At 40.2% G+C, this 26,105-nt stretch overlaps 1 protein-coding gene across 1 annotated transcript; it reads right to left on the reverse strand.

Annotated features, from left to right (window-relative positions):
• Nucleotides 1-8,398: 8,398 nt before the first annotated feature.
• Nucleotides 8,399-9,387, reverse strand: LOC146614564 (inactive tyrosine-protein kinase transmembrane receptor ROR1-like). Its single transcript, XM_085375969.1, has 2 exons — nt 9,299-9,387; nt 8,399-9,101 (listed from the first exon to the last, which is right to left on the reverse strand). The coding sequence occupies exons 1-2, from the start codon at nt 9,352-9,354 to the stop codon at nt 8,399-8,401; spliced, it is 759 nt and encodes a 252-aa protein (XP_085232095.1). The 5' UTR covers nt 9,355-9,387.
• Nucleotides 9,388-26,105: the final 16,718 nt, after the last annotated feature.

The following is a 26,105-nucleotide window of genomic DNA, read 5'->3' on the forward strand; positions in this document are numbered from 1 at the left end:
AGCGGCCGCCAAGGAGTGAGCCGGTGTGTACCCGGACGCCCACCCCCAGACACAAAGAACCACCAACACACCGACACCTGAGGGAGTCCGCCACTGGCAGGGGAAGTGGTGGTAGGGGGAGATAGGCCTCCAAACCTTGGAGGGCCTGAGGTGTCCCCAGAGAGGTGGCGTCTGATACCCAACCTGACATATAGACACAGACATACAGGCACACACAGACACAAACATCCATTCCCACCCTCATGCTCTCATATGCACTCACTCCACACTCAACCAACGTGGAGACAGACATAAAGAGACGCTGTACACACAATCACACTCCCCAAGCGTACTCTACAAACCGGGTCTAGGTACCCTTGCCCCTGGAGGGGGGAATTGCACCCAGACCCAGGTGGTGTTACCCTTTTCCCTGCGGTGGGGAGAGGCAGACCACCCCGACTCCGCAGCAGCAGGGAGGCCCCACACCCCAGACCGCAGTCGGACGGCCAACTCCTCCTACTAGCCCTCCCGCTCCAGCAGGCCGCAGAGAAAATCTCTTTACCAAATTAACCTCTATGCCTTTGCCTTATGTAAATATGTAAATATTTAAATATGTAAATGTTATTTTGTTTTTTTTTTCAGTCTGCAAAAGCAGAAAAGGTGCAGCATTAAGTTGAATATGTAGCTTGTGCTCTACAGATAGTTTTTTTTTTTTTAAAAAGCTCTTATTTTGCTTCTCATCAGCATATTAATAGTTGTGTATGTTTATGCATGTTTGGAAAGAAATGAATCGTTTCACAGTGACTCAGAATCTGCAGGATCCAGGGGCCCGACCAGCCTCCCCCTGCTGCCTCAGGCCAGGAGGGGCCCCAGCGTGGAGTGGGATCTTAGACTTCAGGGCTGAGTGGAACCAGACAGGGTTTTGTCAGAAAGGAGTTGAAGTGGAGATGGGAGGGGTGGGCGGGGTGAATAGGCAAAGAGTGGCAGGCCTTGCCCTTGGAGCCCCACAACTGATACACACAGATGGAAAGCATTAGCCCTCCATTCGAGCACAAAGATGGATGGATTATTAGATAGAAAGTCTGAGTGGAGTTGGAGAGGAGAGAAGGAGAAGAAGGAGGAAAAGGGGTGTGAGTGTAGGCCAAGAGACTGAGAGGAGATGAGACGTGCATTCACATGTAAAAATGTCGAAGAACTTTGACATGTAAACAGTACATGATAATTAAAAAAAACCCAACACATATGAGGAGGAAGGAGGAAGACCATATAGAGACCGGATCTTAGTAGAAACGGTTTGTGCTGATTCAGTTTAGACATGCTTTGATCAAGTCAACATATACATATACATATACATTTGTCCAGGATATTTATTCAGTAATCAAAGTCCACATATGTAACACAGGTGATGGAGTGCTTTTCCACTGATACTGAATTTTTATAGGTGAGGCGTCTTTCCCCACCAAAGTGGATCAGTTTTATTCCAGCCTTTCTTGCAGTGTCACCTACAATCTGGAATCTGTATCACCCTTTTCCAACTTTTTATTAAAGCTACGGCCAGCTACGAGATATTCAAGACTGAGACGCCACAAATAATTTTTTTATATGAACGTAACTTTCTAAAATATCTCTTAGTTATAAATGCTTTGTTGATTGAAGTCTTTACCATCACTTTCATCACTGAGGACTTACAGCCATGTGGCTTAAAAAAGATCTTTCACAGAAACATGCATGCATAAATCTGTCTTTGTGTGCATTTGTATACATTATAAGTGAGTCACTCGCTAAAGGCTGTGACCTTAATCCCAGAGCTATTTATGCACGCTGTCTCTGCACATAAACATAGGCGTTCTCTTTACTTTTACATGCTGTGTGTGTGAAGATACCCATCTCTTAACCTCTAACAGATGTTTCTTCACTAAATCTAAGCGTAGCATTTAATACACACCTAGTTTAATTATCCACTTGGTCTACCTTAGTCATTTAAGTCTCATTATTTATTCATTTTATTTTTGGTTTGACCAAACAATCATACTTACTCAAAACATTTTAAGTGTAAACTAAAGGTGTAGAGATGATTATCATGTCATTACTAGAACAAATAAGTGAAAAAACAGCATGAAATGATTTTTGCTACAAAAAATAAATAAATAAATAAATAAATAAATAAAAAAAACCTGGGAAAGCTAATTGCATGCTCTCAAAGTCCTGTGCCGTAAGTCCTGCCTCAATCATTGTCTTGATTAGCAAGGAGGGACATAGCAAGATTGTGTGATTAAAACTAAATAACATTACATTTGGACTGTGAACAATCAATGATATAAGTACACACGATGGGGAGGACCCAAGCCCTAAAATGCTGAGGCAGGCGAGGTAATAAAATTTAAACAGGAATCCAGAAACCAAGCATGAGGAACAACACACAGGGAGCACAAACAAAAAAACAGCTTGGAGCAGGGCAAAGGTGACGAGACAACAAAGATTGAATAAAAAGGAGGGGTAAAAACCAGAAGTGAAACTAAAACAAGGCACAGGAGGAAAAAGTAAAGCAGGACTAGTACGCCAAGACTAGTACTAAACCGGACAGGGGAACATGGATTGACAAATCTACTTATGCACAGAGGAACTCAAGACAGGGAATAACGAGGAGAGCAGAAACACCAGAAGCATCATCAGAAGAGGAACCAACATTTAAAAAAGGAAAGCACACTTTAAAGCAGAAAACAGTATCTGGAGACTGGCTGATTCATTTAAGTGCCCAGTCACCCAGACTGCATCAATGACCAGACTATTATGTTTATAACTCAAGATACAGTTAGTTGTTTCTTGAGATTATATGATAGATGAAAGGGTGTTGTACCTACAGATATACTTCATCCTACAGATTGATTAGTGTGTAATTATATTATATAACAAAATATTAATTATATATTCTCATAAACTTAGAGTTTAACCAATAAAATTACATAGCGGGAGGTTTCTGTAAGCTCCCACATTGCTCCCATCTTTGTCCCAACTGACAAAGATGGACTTCTCCATTCTGCCTAATCACACTTTATGTATGTGGCTAAAGATCAAACACAGACATAGCACGCCCAAGGCGGAGGATATAAAAAGTCTTTGGCATTCATGTGCAGCAGAGGCAAATTTTAATTAATGCCTGCACCTTCAATCTCAAGATACAGTCCTGATCAAAATGTTTTGTCTCACTCCCATTTCTTCTTGTGGCATGTTGAAGCTCTACTTGGAACCTTGTTAAGATCCAACAATGCAAAATATGATTTTTTTTTTTACCATTTTTCAAGTGGTCTTAAACTTTTGATCGGGACTGTATATGAGTATCTGTATCACAATAAGGACTGTTTATTTTTAAAATGACTGAATCATTTTAACCTGAACAGTGAGTGCTTCAGATGATGTTACTAACAGCAAGGTAGATAGCTTCATGGACATACAATTGCAGTGGTGGTTAAATGAGTAGTTTGAACACACCTATCCCTTTACTCTCTCATCTTGACCCTCCCAGTGCGATGAGATGATGCTAGATTCCATCCTGGAAAACCAAAAGAAAAATAAAAGGCCCTCTTGACTCACTGTTTACATGCTGTCTCCATAGGAATCTTATGGTAAAGCAGATACACCTTGATCTCTCTGCTGCAATGCTGTTAAGCCAGACATTACCTCAAGAGCCATTCACTGCACTTTGCCTGTATCCCTTGCTTCCCTACCCCTTCTATTCATCTTGCTTTTCTTCTAAGACTAATACACACCTCTGCTCTTCTTTATCTTCAAAGCCCATTGCAGCCCATTTCATTCTGAAATAAAGGGGCTAAATGAGGCTTCTTTAGCAGAAAACACCCTCAGGGCTCACCTTTCTTTGGTAACGAAGGGAGTGGTCATCCTTAGTTATGCAGGAAGCTGCTTCTCTGGCTTTGAACCAAAGAGATTTAAGCATCAGGGCGAGTCGCACGCATCAGCTAGACTTGTTTGTGTTTATTTAGACATGTTCTTGTCTGCATAGCTGTGGCAGATAATAGCTATAAGTACTGTTTTTTTTAACTGAATTATTTCGGTTGCACTTCTACTCTGCTACATGTCAGATAAAAATATTATACTCTTTATATTGTCTTTTAGGTCTATCGCCATACTGGATTTACTTGTCGCTTTTAAGATTCTGATTACATTAAACTATGGGAAAAAAGATGTTGAAATAAAATAAAATAAAAGTTTAAAACTATTTCCCTAAACCATTCAAAATATTTTCCATCCATCGTCTTCACTTCAACAGAAACCATAGTTCCTAGAAAAGCCACTTGAGGCTGGCTCCAATCTCACTTCCCAGAGATTCCAAAGGAACCTCCAGAGCTGAAAACTTAAGCCAGTACAGAAGGGCCAAAAATGGCAGTTTCCCTACAGTCGGTGCCATTACAGCAGTTTCGCACCAAATAGGTGTCAGTCCCAGTTCATACAATACATTAGAGCCCTGCAGTGGGACCAGACGGTTAAAATAAGACAGCATGTCCCGAGATTGTCAGCTGGGTGGAGAGTATAACTGATCTTACTAATTATGTGCTATTACTATGTGTTAATATGCAAGAGGTCCGCCCCCTAGTGTCAGATCTCTCATATGACTCTGCGGCTCAGTTCATCTTATAGCAGTGTTTTTGCCAAAGCACGCTGCTGTTTGCAATTAAAATGCTTCTTACGTTCACCAAACAGCAGCTTCTTTCTAGAAAAGCTAATGAAGATGTGGAATATTTAGCACCTAAATATCCAGATGTTTTCCTCAAGAATCACAAAGAAGCTTAAAAAATAGTGAATAATAGACTGAATTCAACAGATGGCCAGAAATCTGGCTGCAGATTTCTCATATTTTGATATTGTTTTCCCTTCCCACAAATGGCCAAAATAAAGTTCATTCAGACACAATATTAAACAGCTTTTTAGAATTTAAGGAAAGAAAAGACGGTGAAAAGATTCAAATTGAAGGTTGACTGATTAGGGTTTTTTTTCCTAATCAGCTTGTGAGATAAAATTCAACACTCCATAAGAAGGTTACATTTGAGTATTAGGTAGGAAAAGTCTGCCCAATAGAACATTATTTTCATTTTGATATTTTATGTTTCTGAACCATGATTCTAAATCACCCATGAATGTTAGCAAGAACGGTCACATGTCCACATGGTACTCTGCCCTACGGCAAATGTTGATTGAACTTCCTGACAATTAGCTGCAAACTTCCCCAAAAAACTAATGGATGGAAAATAACCATTGCTTGCACCTATAATATAGTCACCCAGAAGCTAGTAAACAGGATTTTATTAAAGGACTAGGAATTAAAAAGGGTGCATTTGATAGCAACATCAGTTGCTCAGTCAGCAAGCACATGGTGTACCAGTACTGGATGTACAAATTGGTTTTCTGGATGACACGATGCTGGCATCTCCCATCAGCGCAGATGTTGGTTTCTATCAAATACAGATGCCTCCTTTCTTCTCTTCTGTTTCCTGTGCACTCCTCTCTTTGGTTGCACTTGCATGCGTAGCAAATGGTTTTGGTTGATGCCTTGGGAGAAATTACATTAAATGGTGTCAGAGCGCGGAGTGTCTGATGTAGGAGTCGTGAGGGTTTACTGCTGTGCTACCGCTGCTCACAGAACACAATCACAAAACAAACTGTTCCAGACCGGCAGCAGAAAATGTTTTGAGCAGTCTGAAAGTCTGCATTGCTGCTAATGACCGACTGTCTTCTCTTTTCCCGCGAACACTCGCAGGCTCATGCTTGACAGGGGGAAGAAAGGACACCTGCACTGCAAAATGGAGCTTCAGTTTTGTTTGTTTTTTTGCATGACTAGTTCATTCAAATGACAGAATACTTATTTAGTTTGTTGGTAATTATATCTTATCTCTGCAAAAGGGAAGAAAAACATTACTAAATATTCTGATAGCATTTTCTGGTCCATGAGTTCATTAACCCTTTCAGGCCTTTAAAGGCAATGAAGCAAAACACCTAGATCAGAGCTGAGCTCCTGGACAGTCTGAGGTTCAACCTGGCAGCGTTGAATGGACCGAAACATAAAGTCCCAGAGGTGTTCTAGAACATTTAGGTTAGGTAAGTGTGAAGTGTCAATGATATCAATTGATCCTGGTACCTAATGGCATTCAGAGTCCTGTTGTCTAGGTTGAGCCTGTTGAGGTCATGAATATGCCTCCACAGACCATCCTGCTGATGGAATAACAATCTTGTGCAGTCGACATAGAGTAGCCTCCTTTCTCCTGGAATGTCCTCCATGCTCGTATGACTTTACTGGCAGACACAGTCTGTATGTCTGTAAATGTAGAACATTACATCTGTTATGACATTCATATGCTGGATGACAGTCACTCTGGTTCACTTATTTTTTTTTCCCAATTCAAGGTGAAAGATCTGAATTTGAGCCTGAAAGAAATGAAGTGAAGCAGACAAACACACACCCGGAAAGGCTACACAGGAGCCATTTTTTCATCTTTGACTATTATTTCCAACTGTTTCCAGTTGTGACTACAGTAATCAAACAGCTAAAGGGCCCCACCACTTGGCCAACAGTGGTCACTGCAATTACAAGGCAAAGATATTCAAAACTGTTCTCAGAAATGGTGATTTGGTGGCCCCCAGTGGATTCACATTGCTATTACAAGTCTGTATTCTTAAAACGGATCGATCATACAACAGAAGCAGCGGGATTTACCAAACATTTAATAAATGATTTTGCAATACAAAACATCTGTGCAAAAATATTCAGACAAAATACAAAGCCAAGGCCTCTCTTGATCAATATGCATGTAAACCTGTTATGGGTACACTGGCATTGAAATATACATATACTTTTGTTTCTTCTTACCAATAAAAGACAAAAAAAGGCACTATAATGAATTTTTGCCAAATACAAAAATACCTAAACTTGATTAAGATTCACAGTCTTGTGTACAAGTGGTTTGTGCACTGCTATATTAGTACATAGACTACATAAAAAAAGATGACTGTAGCCACAATGACGGCACCCAATGGTTGAAACCTTCACTTGAGCATTTTCACTTTTATTATTTTATTCTATTAGACTCTGTACACTCATACGGTAGCCATGCCTTATACTATTCTCTGCCTTATTAGCAATTGTCAGTGACAGCATCCTTAACAAAATGAGAAACGTCCTGTATTAAATAAGGCTTCACTGATGTCAAAAATCAAGTGAGAAGTGGACTGGACTGGGGGAGTCGCCCCCTGTTGGCCATCAGTGCAGACTGCGTTGGCCTTGCTTTTTTAAATCTGGAAGCAAAGTCCAGCTTATATATACAGTCTATGTTAGTATTCGTACATCATTTACATTGCTGGGGCTCATGGGTAAAGATGCTTAGGTAGCTCACTCTGCTTTAGAAAAATAGAATCACAAAAACACACAGAGAGGAAAGGCATTTGAAAAATACACTCTCAAATGATTTCAAATAGCATGGAAACAAGAGCACACCCTTCATGCTGCTAATAACAGCCAACCAGCTTCACTACTGACCTCTACTCACTTGAATGCTGAGGAAAACTAAAGAGCAGTAGGATTTATAAAGACAACTGAATTTGATTGTGATGCCATTTTTGCAGCTACTTTTTTCTTGTTGCTACATTTCACATGTGTCCACTTACTTTACAACTCAGAAATGCACTTTATTCTCTGCATGTCCTCAGTAAAAACAACCCGGATGTGTTATTGCTGTAGTTAAAACATGCACTCAGGAACATTCGCACCCATAGATTGTTGACTTGACACATTACTGCTGGTTTTCTGACTTTTGTTTTGAGGGAATGAAAGAAGCTTCATATTTGGCCTCTCATAAACCATCGTGGATGGCTGAGGCATAGTTTGTGCGGCTACGAAACTGAGACTCACCAAACACACACTTCATCATCCTTCACTGGGAAACAGACAAAACGGTCAGACTTTTTTTTCAGGTTGTACTTTTTCTGTTAAAAGCTGCACGTGCTGAGCTCCTTGTCAGAATCCTGTACATGTTAATACAGTCGCCACTTGGTGTGTTAAAAACAAGTTGCAATAATATCGCAGCACACCTAATTTGCAGTATCCTTATTTAGATGCAACATTCTTCTGTCTATGTACATGGCTGAGATCTCATAAGCACCTAACTACTATAAGCATTATGCATTTGAACCCTTTTACTTTTATTATTCTTCCATGTTTTGCTTCTTTTGCTTTTTTTTTTTTCTTTTTGCACAATACAGACGTATAAATACAAAGAAGGGAACAGACCAGGACGAGGTATCCAAATTAAATTTGAACTTTTTTTTTCCCATCTCCAAAATGAAATCCGTAAAAACTTTCGGAAAAAACATAAACGTCTCATATCTGGGATCTAAGCTCAAAGAGGTTGAATATTTACAGGTCTGCAGTGATGACTGAGTCGTTGTACATCAGCACATCAGAGTCAGGGGTAAGCAGTGCTGACGTCTGAGACACGTGGTCCACCATCCCCTTCTGGGAGATTTGTCCGTACACCTGAGCCGACCCTCCGCCGCTCCCCGGCATGATGCAGTGGGACAGCAGTGGCGTGTTGGCGTCATGGTTGGAGCCCGTAGTGGAGGGCACGCCGCTGACGTGACCCGTGCTGGTGGAGCCGCTAGCGCTGCTGGGGGAGCGGCTTTTGGGAGGGGGCAGGTGGTGCTGGATTACCCTAGTAGGCGGAGCTGGGGGTGCAAAGTGAGCTGGGAATGCTGCGTATCCTGGCGAGATTGGGTATCCGTTGACTGGGATAAAGCGCTGGTGGGTTTGGGTCACGGCCATGGGCGTCCATGCTGGAACTGCACCCATCTGTCCCGGCGCGGGAATAGCCTGGGCTGGGTAGAGGTACCCCGCGGCGGCGGCAGCAGCGGCAGCATAGCGTGGGTTGCTAAGGTTGCTGACGGGGCTGGCGCTGAGCGAGGTGGTCTGAGTGGTGGCGTTGCCTCCTCCTCCAGAGGGCGTGCTGGAGCTGGCGTGGGACGACAACCCCTCCCAAGCTCGCAGGCGGGCGTGAATATCCTTGAAGCGCGGCCGACGTGCTGGTCCTTCCTGCCAGCACTCTGTCATCAGACCATAAAACCTAAAAGCCAACAGAGTTATTTCATTACCACAACAGCAACAATCAGACTGCTTCTAAAACTCTATTTGAATTGAATACACTAAACTAACCCTAATACCAGAGTCCAATAAAGACACTTGCACACTTGGGTTTCACCATTAGCTGGATGCACTATCTTCTTGTATACTTCTCATATTGCACCGGTAATTGCAACATACCTTGGTGGGCAGTCTTCGGGGCAGGGCAGCAGCTGCCTCTTTCTCACCATCTCCATCACTTCCTGGTTCGAGAAACCATAGTAGGGCTGTAGCCCGTGGGAAGGGAAGCAACTGTATTAGAAAATAAATATAAAAATGAACACAGGACCATGGTGCCAAGAACAGTTAAGGCCCCATCTCATCGCGAAATGTGCCCACAGAGGCCAGAAGGCGAAAAACCTGAACACACATTCAGGAAAAAACCAGAACACACAGGCATGAAGAAAGTCATGGCTCAACCTGCTTGTGTGGATACACGCAAAGGGGACAAGCAGCTCCTTGAGAAATCTGGACTTGTCCCCTTTTATTTACAGAAAAACGATTACGGAATCGTTCCAGGCTACCTGCGTAGAAGAAAGGCAGAGAAAGAAAAGGCTAAGCAGGACAATGATGCCTGGTTAACAAAACAACAGGAAACAGTTAAACCACTGGCCGAACAGGAGAAACAAAACATTCTCCAGGGCCTAAAGAGGAGGTTTAATGAGCTAAACTTTGAATATCAATCCCTCCCTTTTACTATCTCCCCTTCACAGCACAAAAAATACAATTACAAAATGTTTCTTGAAGAGGCAATGAGTCAAGTTGAAAAAGACATTGCCCTTTTTGAGGAACATAAATACATTTACGTAGGCAGGGAAGATGCATCTGACGAACAACAGTTACAGCGGACTCCACTGCCACCCATTAGACCGAAAAACACAAAGTTGACACCCGCTCCTCAAGTCACACAACCAACGAAAAAGGAAACTTTCTCGACCGACAACCTACCACCTTTTCGTAGGATGTGTGTTCCACCTATATCCAGAAGTGGAAAGCAACCTATTCCCACCCAACTAGGTATAATTCCACGACCTAGTCCTGTCCCTCTGCCACCTATTTGTAAAAAAGCTGAATCTACACCCCGACCACCTGTAAGACCTCCAATGAAACGAGGTGTAACACCCATCCTTCCACCCATTTCCACCAAAAAGCTGTAGTGCTGTACCATTAGAGTAGTTTTTTAACTACCTAACCCCCAACCGGTCTTGACAGAAGCCGCACCATCTGAGCCTGGTTCTGTCGAAGGTTTCTTCTTTTTAAGACAAAGGAGTTTTTCCTTCCCACCGTCGCCCAGTGCTTGCTCAGATGGGATCATTTGATTGTTGGAGTTTTCTTAAACATAAATTGGCCTATTGAAAAAATGTAGTGTTTCTTACTACATTTTATTTTCAATAGACCAATTTATGTTCAAAAAAAAAAATTACAGCAGAAAAGAAAGCATGGGAGACATCTGATGCATTTCATTGCTTTTTAAAAAATAATTTATAATTTATCTGGAACAAATAAAAGAAAGTAAAACTAATCTTTTGTGGATTCTTTTCTTCAATAAGTAGTAGAACAGGCAGTTCTTTATACATAAAGCGTAGTGTTTTGTTAAAAAATAAAGTGGCACAGCGGCACTGTGGTAAAGGCCTGTGTTTTTACCATCAGCGTGACAGCACCGTGCCGCCTTTGCAGTTTTAAGGCCCAGGGAAACAAGCCTGCCAGCGCTCTGTAGCGGCTGTGACCGCTGCTGATAAGGAAAGGCTGCTCTTCATAGAGGACTCAAGCTCGGGGAAACCTTTTCTGGTCGACTCTGGCTCCCAGAAGAGCCTCTGGAACTCTTGTGTCGTCTTTACAATGGTATATTATTTAATCTCAAAAAAAACAAAATTAAAAAAAATTGGAGATTTCCCGTATCACATAACATGTGCAGGTACACTGGTACAGCACATGTGAGCGAAATTCTTATGTGTGTGCAACAGAGGTGTGCAAAATACAATAACATAAGAACAAGCAAAATATACGAATGGGTAAATCTGAGAATTATAAGAATAAATATATGTACAAATATAAGAGTGTATGTTAGGGCTGTTCGATATAACGATATATATCAAATGACGATATAAAAATGTCTATCGTTTCCTATTACGCTATCATTTGTTTCGTGATGTCGTAAAATAAACTGTTTACAGCAGTATTTTTCATCGTTTTGACGGTCACCTTAGTGGCTATATTAATTTCTTAAAGTTCTCTCTTTCTCTTATATTTAATATAACCACACTATGGGCGGGCAAGTGCCTGTTTTTACGTGTTTTCGTTAGCAACAATGACGGTAAAACCATCGCGTGGTTCCGCTGTACGCTTGTTTGTTTTCCACGTAAACCTTTCACAATAAAGCTCAAGATCCTGTTGAGACTTTTCAAAACAAACTGAATCACATGAGAGAGTATGCAGAGTTTACAGATGAGAAGCAAACAAAGAGCCGTCAGACTCAAACTATATGTATACACCTGCCCGCCTTCGTAAACAACTAAATGCTATGTTGCCCTATCATTTTTTGATTGGTCCACATGGTATATTTTTTCACCAATAGGAAAGGCTGGGGGAGTTGGGAGGGGGACTGAGTGCTTTCTAGTGTTTTTCCTTATAAAAACCGTTTCTTCCCGCAGTAAATATAAACAACGATAGTATTCAGGAAGAAAACCTGCATATATTATACTGAACATAAAGTTGTTTGCAAAACTTGTGCATAATTTTTACAAATGTACAACTTCTATTCGCATTTCAAGTTATGAAAACAATTCCTTAAACATGTTTGTGGCTTTTACAGTAAAAATGACAAGTATTTTCTACTCGGATTTTGAATTTTTTTTTGTCTGAATTTAGATCTATTGTGCAAATATAGTATAAATGAAAAATTAACTCAAATTTCAGATATTTGAGGTTGTGCCAAAAAAAAAAAAAAAGAAGAAGATTTTTTTAAAGGTGAAATATAGAGGTAAAATCAAAAGTAGTCAAAAACGGCCAATTATACTCTGGACCCCAGAGGGTTACTAAATACATTTACATGTCTTGGTGACTGCAGCTGGAACCTTGGCAAAAAGTGTATGTGTGTGTGTGGAATGCTAGCTACCAGCATTCATAATATAATAGTTACAATAGCAACAGTAACCAGGGGGGTGGGGCTTAAATGACAGAACAAAGACAGGCTACCATGATGTCACATGCCAGGCCACCATGATGTCACATGCCAGGCCACCATGATGTCACATGCCAGGCCATAAAAATCTATAAATAGGGGTGCCTCGACACAGTTGTAGAATTCCCTTGCAGGTGATTTTAAGCTAGCGATTGAATTGTGTTTTCAGATGAAAGCGCTTATAACCTTCTCCCAAAGTAGAGTACTCTTCCTCCACCCAAACCTAAAATGTATATTTCTAAATACAGGGAAGCAATTGTATTAGAAAATAAATATAAAAATGAACACAGGACCATGGTGCCAAGAACAGTTAAGGCCCCATCTCATCGCGAAATGTGCCCACAGAGGCCAGAAGGCGAAAAACCTGAACACACATTCAGGAAAAAACCAGAACACACAGGCATGAAGAAAGTCATGGCTCAACCTGCTTGTGTGGATACACGCAAAGGGGACAAGCAGCTCCTTGAGAAATCTGGACTTGTCCCCTTTTATTTACAGAAAAACGATTACGGAATCGTTCCAGGCTACCTGCGTAGAAGAAAGGCAGAGAAAGAAAAGGCTAAGCAGGACAATGATGCCTGGTTAACAAAACAACAGGAAACAGTTAAACCACTGGCCGAACAGGAGAAACAAAACATTCTCCAGGGCCTAAAGAGGAGGTTTAATGAGCTAAACTTTGAATATCAATCCCTCCCTTTTACTATCTCCCCTTCACAGCACAAAAAATACAATTACAAAATGTTTCTTGAAGAGGCAATGAGTCAAGTTGAAAAAGACATTGCCCTTTTTGAGGAACATAAATACATTTACGTAGGCAGGGAAGATGCATCTGACGAACAACAGTTACAGCGGACTCCACTGCCACCCATTAGACCGAAAAACACAAAGTTGACACCCGCTCCTCAAGTCACACAACCAACGAAAAAGGAAACTTTCTCGACCGACAACCTACCACCTTTTCGTAGGATGTGTGTTCCACCTATATCCAGAAGTGGAAAGCAACCTATTCCCACCCAACTAGGTATAATTCCACGACCTAGTCCTGTCCCTCTGCCACCTATTTGTAAAAAAGCTGAATCTACACCCCGACCACCTGTAAGACCTCCAATGAAACGAGGTGTAACACCCATCCTTCCACCCATTTCCACCAAAAAGCTGTAGTGCTGTACCATTAGAGTAGTTTTTTAACTACCTAACCCCCAACCGGTCTTGACAGAAGCCGCACCATCTGAGCCTGGTTCTGTCGAAGGTTTCTTCTTTTTAAGACAAAGGAGTTTTTCCTTCCCACCGTCGCCCAGTGCTTGCTCAGATGGGATCATTTGATTGTTGGAGTTTTCTTAAACATAAATTGGCCTATTGAAAAAATGTAGTGTTTCTTACTACATTTTATTTTCAATAGACCAATTTATGTTCAAAAAAAAAAAATTACAGCAGAAAAGAAAGCATGGGAGACATCTGATGCATTTCATTGCTTTTTAAAAAATAATTTATAATTAATCTGGAACAAATAAAAGAAAGTAAAAATAATCTTTTGTGGATTCTTTTTCTTCAATAAGTAGTAGAATAGGCAGTTCTTTATACATAAAGCGTAGTGTTTTGTTAAAAAATAAAGTGGCACAGCGGCACTGTGGTAAAGGCCTGTGTTTTTACCATCAGCGTGACAGCACCGTGCCGCCTTTGCAGTTTTAAGGCCCAGGGAAACAAGCCTGCCAGCGCTCTGTAGCGGCTGTGACCGCTGCCGATAAGGAAAGGCTGCTCTTCATAGAGGACTCAAGCTCGGGGAAACCTTTTCTGGTCGACTCTGGCTCCCAGAAGAGCCTCTGGAACTCTTGTGTCGTCTTTACAATGGTATATTATTTAATCTAAAAAAAAACAAAAATTAAAAAGAATTGGAGATTTCCCGTATCACATAACATGTGCAGGTACACTGGTACAGCACATGTGAGCGAAATTCTTATGTGTGTGCAACAGAGGTGTGCAAAATACAATAACATAAGAACAAGCAAAATATACGAATGGGTAAATCTGAGAATTATAAGAATAAATATATGTACAAATATAAGAGTGTATGTTAGGGCTGTTCGATATAACGATATATATCAAATGACGATATAAAAATGTCTATCGTTTCCTATTACGCTATCATTTGTTTCGTGATGTCGTAAAATAAACTGTTTACAGCAGTATTTTTCATCGTTTTGACGGTCACCTTAGTGGCTATATTAATTTCTTAAAGTTCTCTCTTTCTCTTATATTTAATATAACCACACTATGGGCGGGCAAGTGCCTGTTTTTACGTGTTTTCGTTAGCAACAATGACGGTAAAACCATCGCGTGGTTCCGCTGTACGCTTGTTTGTTTTCCACGTAAACCTTTCACAATAAAGCTCAAGATCCTGTTGAGACTTTTCAAAACAAACTGAATCACATGAGAGAGTATGCAGAGTTTACAGATGAGAAGCAAACAAAGAGCCGTCAGACTCAAACTATATGTATACACCTGCCCGCCTTCGTAAACAACTAAATGCTATGTTGCCCTATCATTTTTTGATTGGTCCACATGGTATATTTTTTCACCAATAGGAAAGGCTGGGGGAGTTGGGAGGGGGACTGAGTGCTTTCTAGTGTTTTTCCTTATAAAAACCGTTTCTTCCCGCAGTAAATATAAACAACGATAGTATTCAGGAAGAAAACCTGCATATATTATACTGAACATAAAGTTGTTTGCAAAACTTGTGCATAATTTTTACAAATGTACAACTTCTATTCGCATTTCAAGTTATGAAAACAATTCCTTAAACATGTTTGTGGCTTTTACAGTAAAAATGACAAGTATTTTCTACTCGGATTTTGAATTTTTTTTTGTCTGAATTTAGATCTATTGTGCAAATATAGTATAAATGAAAAATTAACTCAAATTTCAGATATTTGAGGTTGTGCCAAAAAAAAAAAAAAAGAAGAAGATTTTTTTAAAGGTGAAATATAGAGGTAAAATCAAAAGTAGTCAAAAACGGCCAATTATACTCTGGACCCCAGAGGGTTACTAAATACATTTACATGTCTTGGTGACTGCAGCTGGAACCTTGGCAAAAAGTGTATGTGTGTGTGTGGAATGCTAGCTACCAGCATTCATAATATAATAGTTACAATAGCAACAGTAACCAGGGGGGTGGGGCTTAAATGACAGAACAAAGACAGGCTACCATGATGTCACATGCCAGGCCACCATGATGTCACATGCCAGGCCACCATGATGTCACATGCCAGGCCATAAAAATCTATAAATAGGGGTGCCTCGACACAGTTGTAGAATTCCCTTGCAGGTGATTTTAAGCTAGCGATTGAATTGTGTTTTCAGATGAAAGCGCTTATAACCTTCTCCCAAAGTAGAGTACTCTTCCTCCACCCAAACCTAAAATGTATATTTCTAAATACAGGGAAGCAATTGTATTAGAAAATAAATATAAAAATGAACACAGGACCATGGTGCCAAGAACAGTTAAGGCCCCATCTCATCGCGAAATGTGCCCACAGAGGCCAGAAGGCGAAAAACCTGAACACACATTCAGGAAAAAACCAGAACACACAGGCATGAAGAAAGTCATGGCTCAACCTGCTTGTGTGGATACACGCAAAGGGGACAAGCAGCTCCTTGAGAAATCTGGACTTGTCCCCTTTTATTTACAGAAAAACGATTACGGAATCGTTCCAGGCTACCTGCGTAGAAGAAAGGCAGAGAAAGAAAAGGCTAAGCAGGACAATGATGCCTGGTTAACAAAACAACAGGAAACAGTTAAACCACTGGCCGAACAGGAGAAACAAAACATTCTCCAGGGCCTAAAGAGGAGGTTTAATGAGCTAAACTTTGAATATCAATCCCTCCCTTTTACTATCTCCCCTTCACAGCACAAAAAATACAATTACAAAATGTTTCTTGAAGAGGCAATGAGTCAAGTTGAAAAAGACATTGCCCTTTTTGAGGAACATAAATACATTTACGTAGGCAGGGAAGATGCATCTGACGAACAACAGTTACAGCGGACTCCACTGCCACCCATTAGACCGAAAAACACAAAGTTGACACCCGCTCCTCAAGTCACACAACCAACGAAAAAGGAAACTTTCTCGACCGACAACCTACCACCTTTTCGTAGGATGTGTGTTCCACCTATATCCAGAAGTGGAAAGCAACCTATTCCCACCCAACTAGGTATAATTCCACGACCTAGTCCTGTCCCTCTGCCACCTATTTGTAAAAAAGCTGAATCTACACCCCGACCACCTGTAAGACCTCCAATGAAACGAGGTGTAACACCCATCCTTCCACCCATTTCCACCAAAAAGCTGTAGTGCTGTACCATTAGAGTAGTTTTTTAACTACCTAACCCCCAACCGGTCTTGACAGAAGCCGCACCATCTGAGCCTGGTTCTGTCGAAGGTTTCTTCTTTTTAAGACAAAGGAGTTTTTCCTTCCCACCGTCGCCCAGTGCTTGCTCAGATGGGATCATTTGATTGTTGGAGTTTTCTTAAACATAAATTGGCCTATTGAAAAAATGTAGTGTTTCTTACTACATTTTATTTTCAATAGACCAATTTATGTTCAAAAAAAAAAAATTACAGCAGAAAAGAAAGCATGGGAGACATCTGATGCATTTCATTGCTTTTTAAAAAATAATTTATAATTAATCTGGAACAAATAAAAGAAAGTAAAACTAATCTTTTGTGGATTCTTTTTCTTCAATAAGTAGTAGAATAGGCAGTTCTTTATACATAAAGCGTAGTGTTTTGTTAAAAAATAAAGTGGCACAGCGGCACTGTGGTAAAGGCCTGTGTTTTTACCATCAGCGTGACAGCACCGTGCCGCCTTTGCAGTTTTAAGGCCCAGGGAAACAAGCCTGCCAGCGCTCTGTAGCGGCTGTGACCGCTGCCGATAAGGAAAGGCTGCTCTTCATAGAGGACTCAAGCTCGGGGAAACCTTTTCTGGTCGACTCTGGCTCCCAGAAGAGCCTCTGGAACTCTTGTGTCGTCTTTACAATGGTATATTATTTAATCTAAAAAAAAACAAAAATTAAAAAAAATTGGAGATTTCCCGTATCACATAACATGTGCAGGTACACTGGTACAGCACATGTGAGCGAAATTCTTATGTGTGTGCAACAGAGGTGTGCAAAATACAATAACATAAGAACAAGCAAAATATACGAATGGGTAAATCTGAGAATTATAAGAATAAATATATGTACAAATATAAGAGTGTATGTTAGGGCTGTTCGATATAACGATATATATCAAATGACGATATAAAAATGTCTATCGTTTCCTATTACGCTATCATTTGTTTCGTGATGTCGTAAAATAAACTGTTTACAGCAGTATTTTTCATCGTTTTGACGGTCACCTTAGTGGCTATATTAATTTCTTAAAGTTCTCTCTTTCTCTTATATTTAATATAACCACACTATGGGCGGGCAAGTGCCTGTTTTTACGTGTTTTCGTTAGCAACAATGACGGTAAAACCATCGCGTGGTTCCGCTGTACGCTTGTTTGTTTTCCACGTAAACCTTTCACAATAAAGCTCAAGATCCTGTTGAGACTTTTCAAAACAAACTGAATCACATGAGAGAGTATGCAGAGTTTACAGATGAGAAGCAAACAAAGAGCCGTCAGACTCAAACTATATGTATACACCTGCCCGCCTTCGTAAACAACTAAATGCTATGTTGCCCTATCATTTTTTGATTGGTCCACATGGTATATTTTTTCACCAATAGGAAAGGCTGGGGGAGTTGGGAGGGGGACTGAGTGCTTTCTAGTGTTTTTCCTTATAAAAACCGTTTCTTCCCGCAGTAAATATAAACAAGGATAGTATTCAGGAAGAAAACCTGCATATATTATACTGAACATAAAGTTGTTTGCAAAACTTGTGCATAATTTTTACAAATGTACAACTTCTATTCGCATTTCAAGTTATGAAAACAATTCCTTAAACATGTTTGTGGCTTTTACAGTAAAAATGACAAGTATTTTCTACTCGGATTTTGAATTTTTTTTTTGTCTGAATTTAGATCTATTGTGCAAATATAGTATAAATGAAAAATTAACTCAAATTTCAGATATTTGAGGTTGTGCCAAAAAAAAAAAAAAGAAGAAGATTTTTTTAAAGGTGAAATATAGAGGTAAAATCAAAAGTAGTCAAAAACGGCCAATTATACTCTGGACCCCAGAGGGTTACTAAATACATTTACATGTCTTGGTGACTGCAGCTGGAACCTTGGCAAAAAGTGTATGTGTGTGTGTGGAATGCTAGCTACCAGCATTCATAATATAATAGTTACAATAGCAACAGTAACCAGGGGGGTGGGGCTTAAATGACAGAACAAAGACAGGCTACCATGATGTCACATGCCAGGCCACCATGATGTCACATGCCAGGCCACCATGATGTCACATGCCAGGCCATAAAAATCTATAAATAGGGGTGCCTCGACACAGTTGTAGAATTCCCTTGCAGGTGATTTTAAGCTAGCGATTGAATTGTGTTTTCAGATGAAAGCGCTTATAACCTTCTCCCAAAGTAGAGTACTCTTCCTCCACCCAAACCTAAAATGTATATTTCTAAATACAGGGAAGCAATTGTATTAGAAAATAAATATAAAAATGAACACAGGACCATGGTGCCAAGAACAGTTAAGGCCCCATCTCATCGCGAAATGTGCCCACAGAGGCCAGAAGGCGAAAAACCTGAACACACATTCAGGAAAAAACCAGAACACACAGGCATGAAGAAAGTCATGGCTCAACCTGCTTGTGTGGATACACGCAAAGGGGACAAGCAGCTCCTTGAGAAATCTGGACTTGTCCCCTTTTATTTACAGAAAAACGATTACGGAATCGTTCCAGGCTACCTGCGTAGAAGAAAGGCAGAGAAAGAAAAGGCTAAGCAGGACAATGATGCCTGGTTAACAAAACAACAGGAAACAGTTAAACCACTGGCCGAACAGGAGAAACAAAACATTCTCCAGGGCCTAAAGAGGAGGTTTAATGAGCTAAACTTTGAATATCAATCCCTCCCTTTTACTATCTCCCCTTCACAGCACAAAAAATACAATTACAAAATGTTTCTTGAAGAGGCAATGAGTCAAGTTGAAAAAGACATTGCCCTTTTTGAGGAACATAAATACATTTACGTAGGCAGGGAAGATGCATCTGACGAACAACAGTTACAGCGGACTCCACTGCCACCCATTAGACCGAAAAACACAAAGTTGACACCCGCTCCTCAAGTCACACAACCAACGAAAAAGGAAACTTTCTCGACCGACAACCTACCACCTTTTCGTAGGATGTGTGTTCCACCTATATCCAGAAGTGGAAAGCAACCTATTCCCACCCAACTAGGTATAATTCCACGACCTAGTCCTGTCCCTCTGCCACCTATTTGTAAAAAAGCTGAATCTACACCCCGACCACCTGTAAGACCTCCAATGAAACGAGGTGTAACACCCATCCTTCCACCCATTTCCACCAAAAAGCTGTAGTGCTGTACCATTAGAGTAGTTTTTTAACTACCTAACCCCCAACCGGTCTTGACAGAAGCCGCACCATCTGAGCCTGGTTCTGTCGAAGGTTTCTTCTTTTTAAGACAAAGGAGTTTTTCCTTCCCACCGTCGCCCAGTGCTTGCTCAGATGGGATCATTTGATTGTTGGAGTTTTCTTAAACATAAATTGGCCTATTGAAAAAATGTAGTGTTTCTTACTACATTTTATTTTCAATAGACCAATTTATGTTCAAAAAAAAAAAATTACAGCAGAAAAGAAAGCATGGGAGACATCTGATGCATTTCATTGCTTTTTAAAAAATAATTTATAATTAATCTGGAACAAATAAAAGAAAGTAAAAATAATCTTTTGTGGATTCTTTTTCTTCAATAAGTAGTAGAATAGGCAGTTCTTTATACATAAAGCGTAGTGTTTTGTTAAAAAATAAAGTGGCACAGCGGCACTGTGGTAAAGGCCTGTGTTTTTACCATCAGCGTGACAGCACCGTGCCGCCTTTGCAGTTTTAAGGCCCAGGGAAACAAGCCTGCCAGCGCTCTGTAGCGGCTGTGACCGCTGCCGATAAGGAAAGGCTGCTCTTCATAGAGGACTCAAGCTCGGGGAAACCTTTTCTGGTCGACTCTGGCTCCCAGAAGAGCCTCTGGAACTCTTGTGTCGTCTTTACAATGGTATATTATTTAATCTAAAAAAAAACAAAAATTAAAAAAAATTGGAGATTTCCCGTATCACATAACATGTGCAGGTACACTGGTACAGCACATGTGAGCGAAATTCTTATGTGTGTGCAACAGAGGTGTGCAAAATACAATAACATAAGAACAAGCAAAATATACGAATGGGTAAATCTGAGAATTATAAGAATAAATATATGTACAAATATAAGAGTGTATGTTAGGGCTGTTCGATATAACGATATATATCAAATGACGATATAAAAATGTCTATCGTTTCCTATTACGCTATCATTTGTTTCGTGATGTCGTAAAATAAACTGTTTACAGCAGTATTTTTCATCGTTTTGACGGTCACCTTAGTGGCTATATTAATTTCTTAAAGTTCTCTCTTTCTCTTATATTTAATATAACCACACTATGGGCGGGCAAGTGCCTGTTTTTACGTGTTTTCGTTAGCAACAATGACGGTAAAACCATCGCGTGGTTCCGCTGTACGCTTGTTTGTTTTCCACGTAAACCTTTCACAATAAAGCTCAAGATCCTGTTGAGACTTTTCAAAACAAACTGAATCACATGAGAGAGTATGCAGAGTTTACAGATGAGAAGCAAACAAAGAGCCGTCAGACTCAAACTATATGTATACACCTGCCCGCCTTCGTAAACAACTAAATGCTATGTTGCCCTATCATTTTTTGATTGGTCCACATGGTATATTTTTTCACCAATAGGAAAGGCTGGGGGAGTTGGGAGGGGGACTGAGTGCTTTCTAGTGTTTTTCCTTATAAAAACCGTTTCTTCCCGCAGTAAATATAAACAACGATAGTATTCAGGAAGAAAACCTGCATATATTATACTGAACATAAAGTTGTTTGCAAAACTTGTGCATAATTTTTACAAATGTACAACTTCTATTCGCATTTCAAGTTATGAAAACAATTCCTTAAACATGTTTGTGGCTTTTACAGTAAAAATGACAAGTATTTTCTACTCGGATTTTGAATTTTTTTTTTGTCTGAATTTAGATCTATTGTGCAAATATAGTATAAATGAAAAATTAACTCAAATTTCAGATATTTGAGGTTGTGCCAAAAAAAAAAAAAAAGAAGAAGATTTTTTTAAAGGTGAAATATAGAGGTAAAATCAAAAGTAGTCAAAAACGGCCAATTATACTCTGGACCCCAGAGGGTTACTAAATACATTTACATGTCTTGGTGACTGCAGCTGGAACCTTGGCAAAAAGTGTATGTGTGTGTGTGGAATGCTAGCTACCAGCATTCATAATATAATAGTTACAATAGCAACAGTAACCAGGGGGGTGGGGCTTAAATGACAGAACAAAGACAGGCTACCATGATGTCACATGCCAGGCTACCATGATGTCACATGCCAGGCCACCATGATGTCACATGCCAGGCCACCATGATGTCACATGCCAGGCCATAAAAATCTATAAATAGGGGTGCCTCGACACAGTTGTAGAATTCCCTTGCAGGTGATTTTAAGCTAGCGATTGAATTGTGTTTTCAGATGAAAGCGCTTATAACCTTCTCCCAAAGTAGAGTACTCTTCCTCCACCCAAACCTAAAATGTATATTTCTAAATACAGGGAAGCAATTGTATTAGAAAATAAATATAAAAATGAACACAGGACCATGGTGCCAAGAACAGTTAAGGCCCCATCTCATCGCGAAATGTGCCCACAGAGGCCAGAAGGCGAAAAACCTGAACACACATTCAGGAGAAAACCAGAACACACAGGCATGAAGAAAGTCATGGCTCAACCTGCTTGTGTGGATACACGCAAAGGGGACAAGCAGCTCCTTGAGAAATCTGGACTTGTCCCCTTTTATTTACAGAAAAACGATTACGGAATCGTTCCAGGCTACCTGCGTAGAAGAAAGGCAGAGAAAGAAAAGGCTAAGCAGGACAATGATGCCTGGTTAACAAAACAACAGGAAACAGTTAAACCACTGGCCGAACAGGAGAAACAAAACATTCTCCAGGGCCTAAAGAGGAGGTTTAATGAGCTAAACTTTGAATATCAATCCCTCCCTTTTACTATCTCCCCTTCACAGCACAAAAAATACAATTACAAAATGTTTCTTGAAGAGGCAATGAGTCAAGTTGAAAAAGACATTGCCCTTTTTGAGGAACATAAATACATTTACGTAGGCAGGGAAGATGCATCTGACGAACAACAGTTACAGCGGACTCCACTGCCACCCATTAGACCGAAAAACACAAAGTTGACACCCGCTCCTCAAGTCACACAACCAACGAAAAAGGAAACTTTCTCGACCGACAACCTACCACCTTTTCGTAGGATGTGTGTTCCACCTATATCCAGAAGTGGAAAGCAACCTATTCCCACCCAACTAGGTATAATTCCACGACCTAGTCCTGTCCCTCTGCCACCTATTTGTAAAAAAGCTGAATCTACACCCCGACCACCTGTAAGACCTCCAATGAAACGAGGTGTAACACCCATCCTTCCACCCATTTCCACCAAAAAGCTGTAGTGCTGTACCATTAGAGTAGTTTTTTAACTACCTAACCCCCAACCGGTCTTGACAGAAGCCGCACCATCTGAGCCTGGTTCTGTCGAAGGTTTCTTCTTTTTAAGACAAAGGAGTTTTTCCTTCCCACCGTCGCCCAGTGCTTGCTCAGATGGGATCATTTGATTGTTGGAGTTTTCTTAAACATAAATTGGCCTATTGAAAAAATGTAGTGTTTCTTACTACATTTTATTTTCAATAGACCAATTTATGTTCAAAAAAAAAAAATTACAGCAGAAAAGAAAGCATGGGAGACATCTGATGCATTTCATTGCTTTTTAAAAAATAATTTATAATTAATCTGGAACAAATAAAAGAAAGTAAAAATAATCTTTTGTGGATTCTTTTTCTTCAATAAGTAGTAGAATAGGCAGTTCTTTATACATAAAGCGTAGTGTTTTGTTAAAAAATAAAGTGGCACAGCGGCACTGTGGTAAAGGCCTGTGTTTTTACCATCAGCGTGACAGCACCGTGCCGCCTTTGCAGTTTTAAGGCCCAGGGAAACAAGCCTGCCAGCGCTCTGTAGCGGCTGTGACCGCTGCCGATAAGGAAAGGCTGCTCTTCATAGAGGACTCAAGCTCGGGGAAACCTTTTCTGGTCGACTCTGGCTCCCAGAAGAGCCTCTGGAACTCTTGTGTCGTCTTTACAATGGTATATTATTTAATCTAAAAAAAAACAAAAATTAAAAAAAATTGGAGATTTCCCGTATCACATAACATGTGCAGGTACACTGGTACAGCACATGTGAGCGAAATTCTTATGTGTGTGCAACAGAGGTGTGCAAAATACAATAACATAAGAACAAGCAAAATATACGAATGGGTAAATCTGAGAATTATAAGAATAAATATATGTACAAATATAAGAGTGTATGTTAGGGCTGTTCGATATAACGATATATATCAAATGACGATATAAAAATGTCTATCGTTTCCTATTACGCTATCATTTGTTTCGTGATGTCGTAAAATAAACTGTTTACAGCAGTATTTTTCATCGTTTTGACGGTCACCTTAGTGGCTATATTAATTTCTTAAAGTTCTCTCTTTCTCTTATATTTAATATAACCACACTATGGGCGGGCAAGTGCCTGTTTTTACGTGTTTTCGTTAGCAACAATGACGGTAAAACCATCGCGTGGTTCCGCTGTACGCTTGTTTGTTTTCCACGTAAACCTTTCACAATAAAGCTCAAGATCCTGTTGAGACTTTTCAAAACAAACTGAATCACATGAGAGAGTATGCAGAGTTTACAGATGAGAAGCAAACAAAGAGCCGTCAGACTCAAACTATATGTATACACCTGCCCGCCTTCGTAAACAACTAAATGCTATGTTGCCCTATCATTTTTTGATTGGTCCACATGGTATATTTTTTCACCAATAGGAAAGGCTGGGGGAGTTGGGAGGGGGACTGAGTGCTTTCTAGTGTTTTTCCTTATAAAAACCGTTTCTTCCCGCAGTAAATATAAACAAGGATAGTATTCAGGAAGAAAACCTGCATATATTATACTGAACATAAAGTTGTTTGCAAAACTTGTGCATAATTTTTACAAATGTACAACTTCTATTCGCATTTCAAGTTATGAAAACAATTCCTTAAACATGTTTGTGGCTTTTACAGTAAAAATGACAAGTATTTTCTACTCGGATTTTGAATTTTTTTTTTGTCTGAATTTAGATCTATTGTGCAAATATAGTATAAATGAAAAATTAACTCAAATTTCAGATATTTGAGGTTGTGCCAAAAAAAAAAAAAAAGAAGAAGATTTTTTTAAAGGTGAAATATAGAGGTAAAATCAAAAGTAGTCAAAAACGGCCAATTATACTCTGGACCCCAGAGGGTTACTAAATACATTTACATGTCTTGGTGACTGCAGCTGGAACCTTGGCAAAAAGTGTATGTGTGTGTGTGGAATGCTAGCTACCAGCATTCATAATATAATAGTTACAATAGCAACAGTAACCAGGGGGGTGGGGCTTAAATGACAGAACAAAGACAGGCTACCATGATGTCACATGCCAGGCTACCATGATGTCACATGCCAGGCCACCATGATGTCACATGCCAGGCCACCATGATGTCACATGCCAGGCCATAAAAATCTATAAATAGGGGTGCCTCGACACAGTTGTAGAATTCCCTTGCAGGTGATTTTAAGCTAGCGATTGAATTGTGTTTTCAGATGAAAGCGCTTATAACCTTCTCCCAAAGTAGAGTACTCTTCCTCCACCCAAACCTAAAATGTATATTTCTAAATACAGGGAAGCAATTGTATTAGAAAATAAATATAAAAATGAACACAGGACCATGGTGCCAAGAACAGTTAAGGCCCCATCTCATCGCGAAATGTGCCCACAGAGGCCAGAAGGCGAAAAACCTGAACACACATTCAGGAGAAAACCAGAACACACAGGCATGAAGAAAGTCATGGCTCAACCTGCTTGTGTGGATACACGCAAAGGGGACAAGCAGCTCCTTGAGAAATCTGGACTTGTCCCCTTTTATTTACAGAAAAACGATTACGGAATCGTTCCAGGCTACCTGCGTAGAAGAAAGGCAGAGAAAGAAAAGGCTAAGCAGGACAATGATGCCTGGTTAACAAAACAACAGGAAACAGTTAAACCACTGGCCGAACAGGAGAAACAAAACATTCTCCAGGGCCTAAAGAGGAGGTTTAATGAGCTAAACTTTGAATATCAATCCCTCCCTTTTACTATCTCCCCTTCACAGCACAAAAAATACAATTACAAAATGTTTCTTGAAGAGGCAATGAGTCAAGTTGAAAAAGACATTGCCCTTTTTGAGGAACATAAATACATTTACGTAGGCAGGGAAGATGCATCTGACGAACAACAGTTACAGCGGACTCCACTGCCACCCATTAGACCGAAAAACACAAAGTTGACACCCGCTCCTCAAGTCACACAACCAACGAAAAAGGAAACTTTCTCGACCGACAACCTACCACCTTTTCGTAGGA

This window comes from Diplotaxodon limnothrissa, linkage group LG17 (genome assembly GCF_057381915.1).
Source record: "Diplotaxodon limnothrissa isolate DT_005_m linkage group LG17, D_limnothrissa_male_GT1.1, whole genome shotgun sequence".
Lineage (NCBI taxonomy): Eukaryota > Metazoa > Chordata > Actinopteri > Cichliformes > Cichlidae > Diplotaxodon > Diplotaxodon limnothrissa.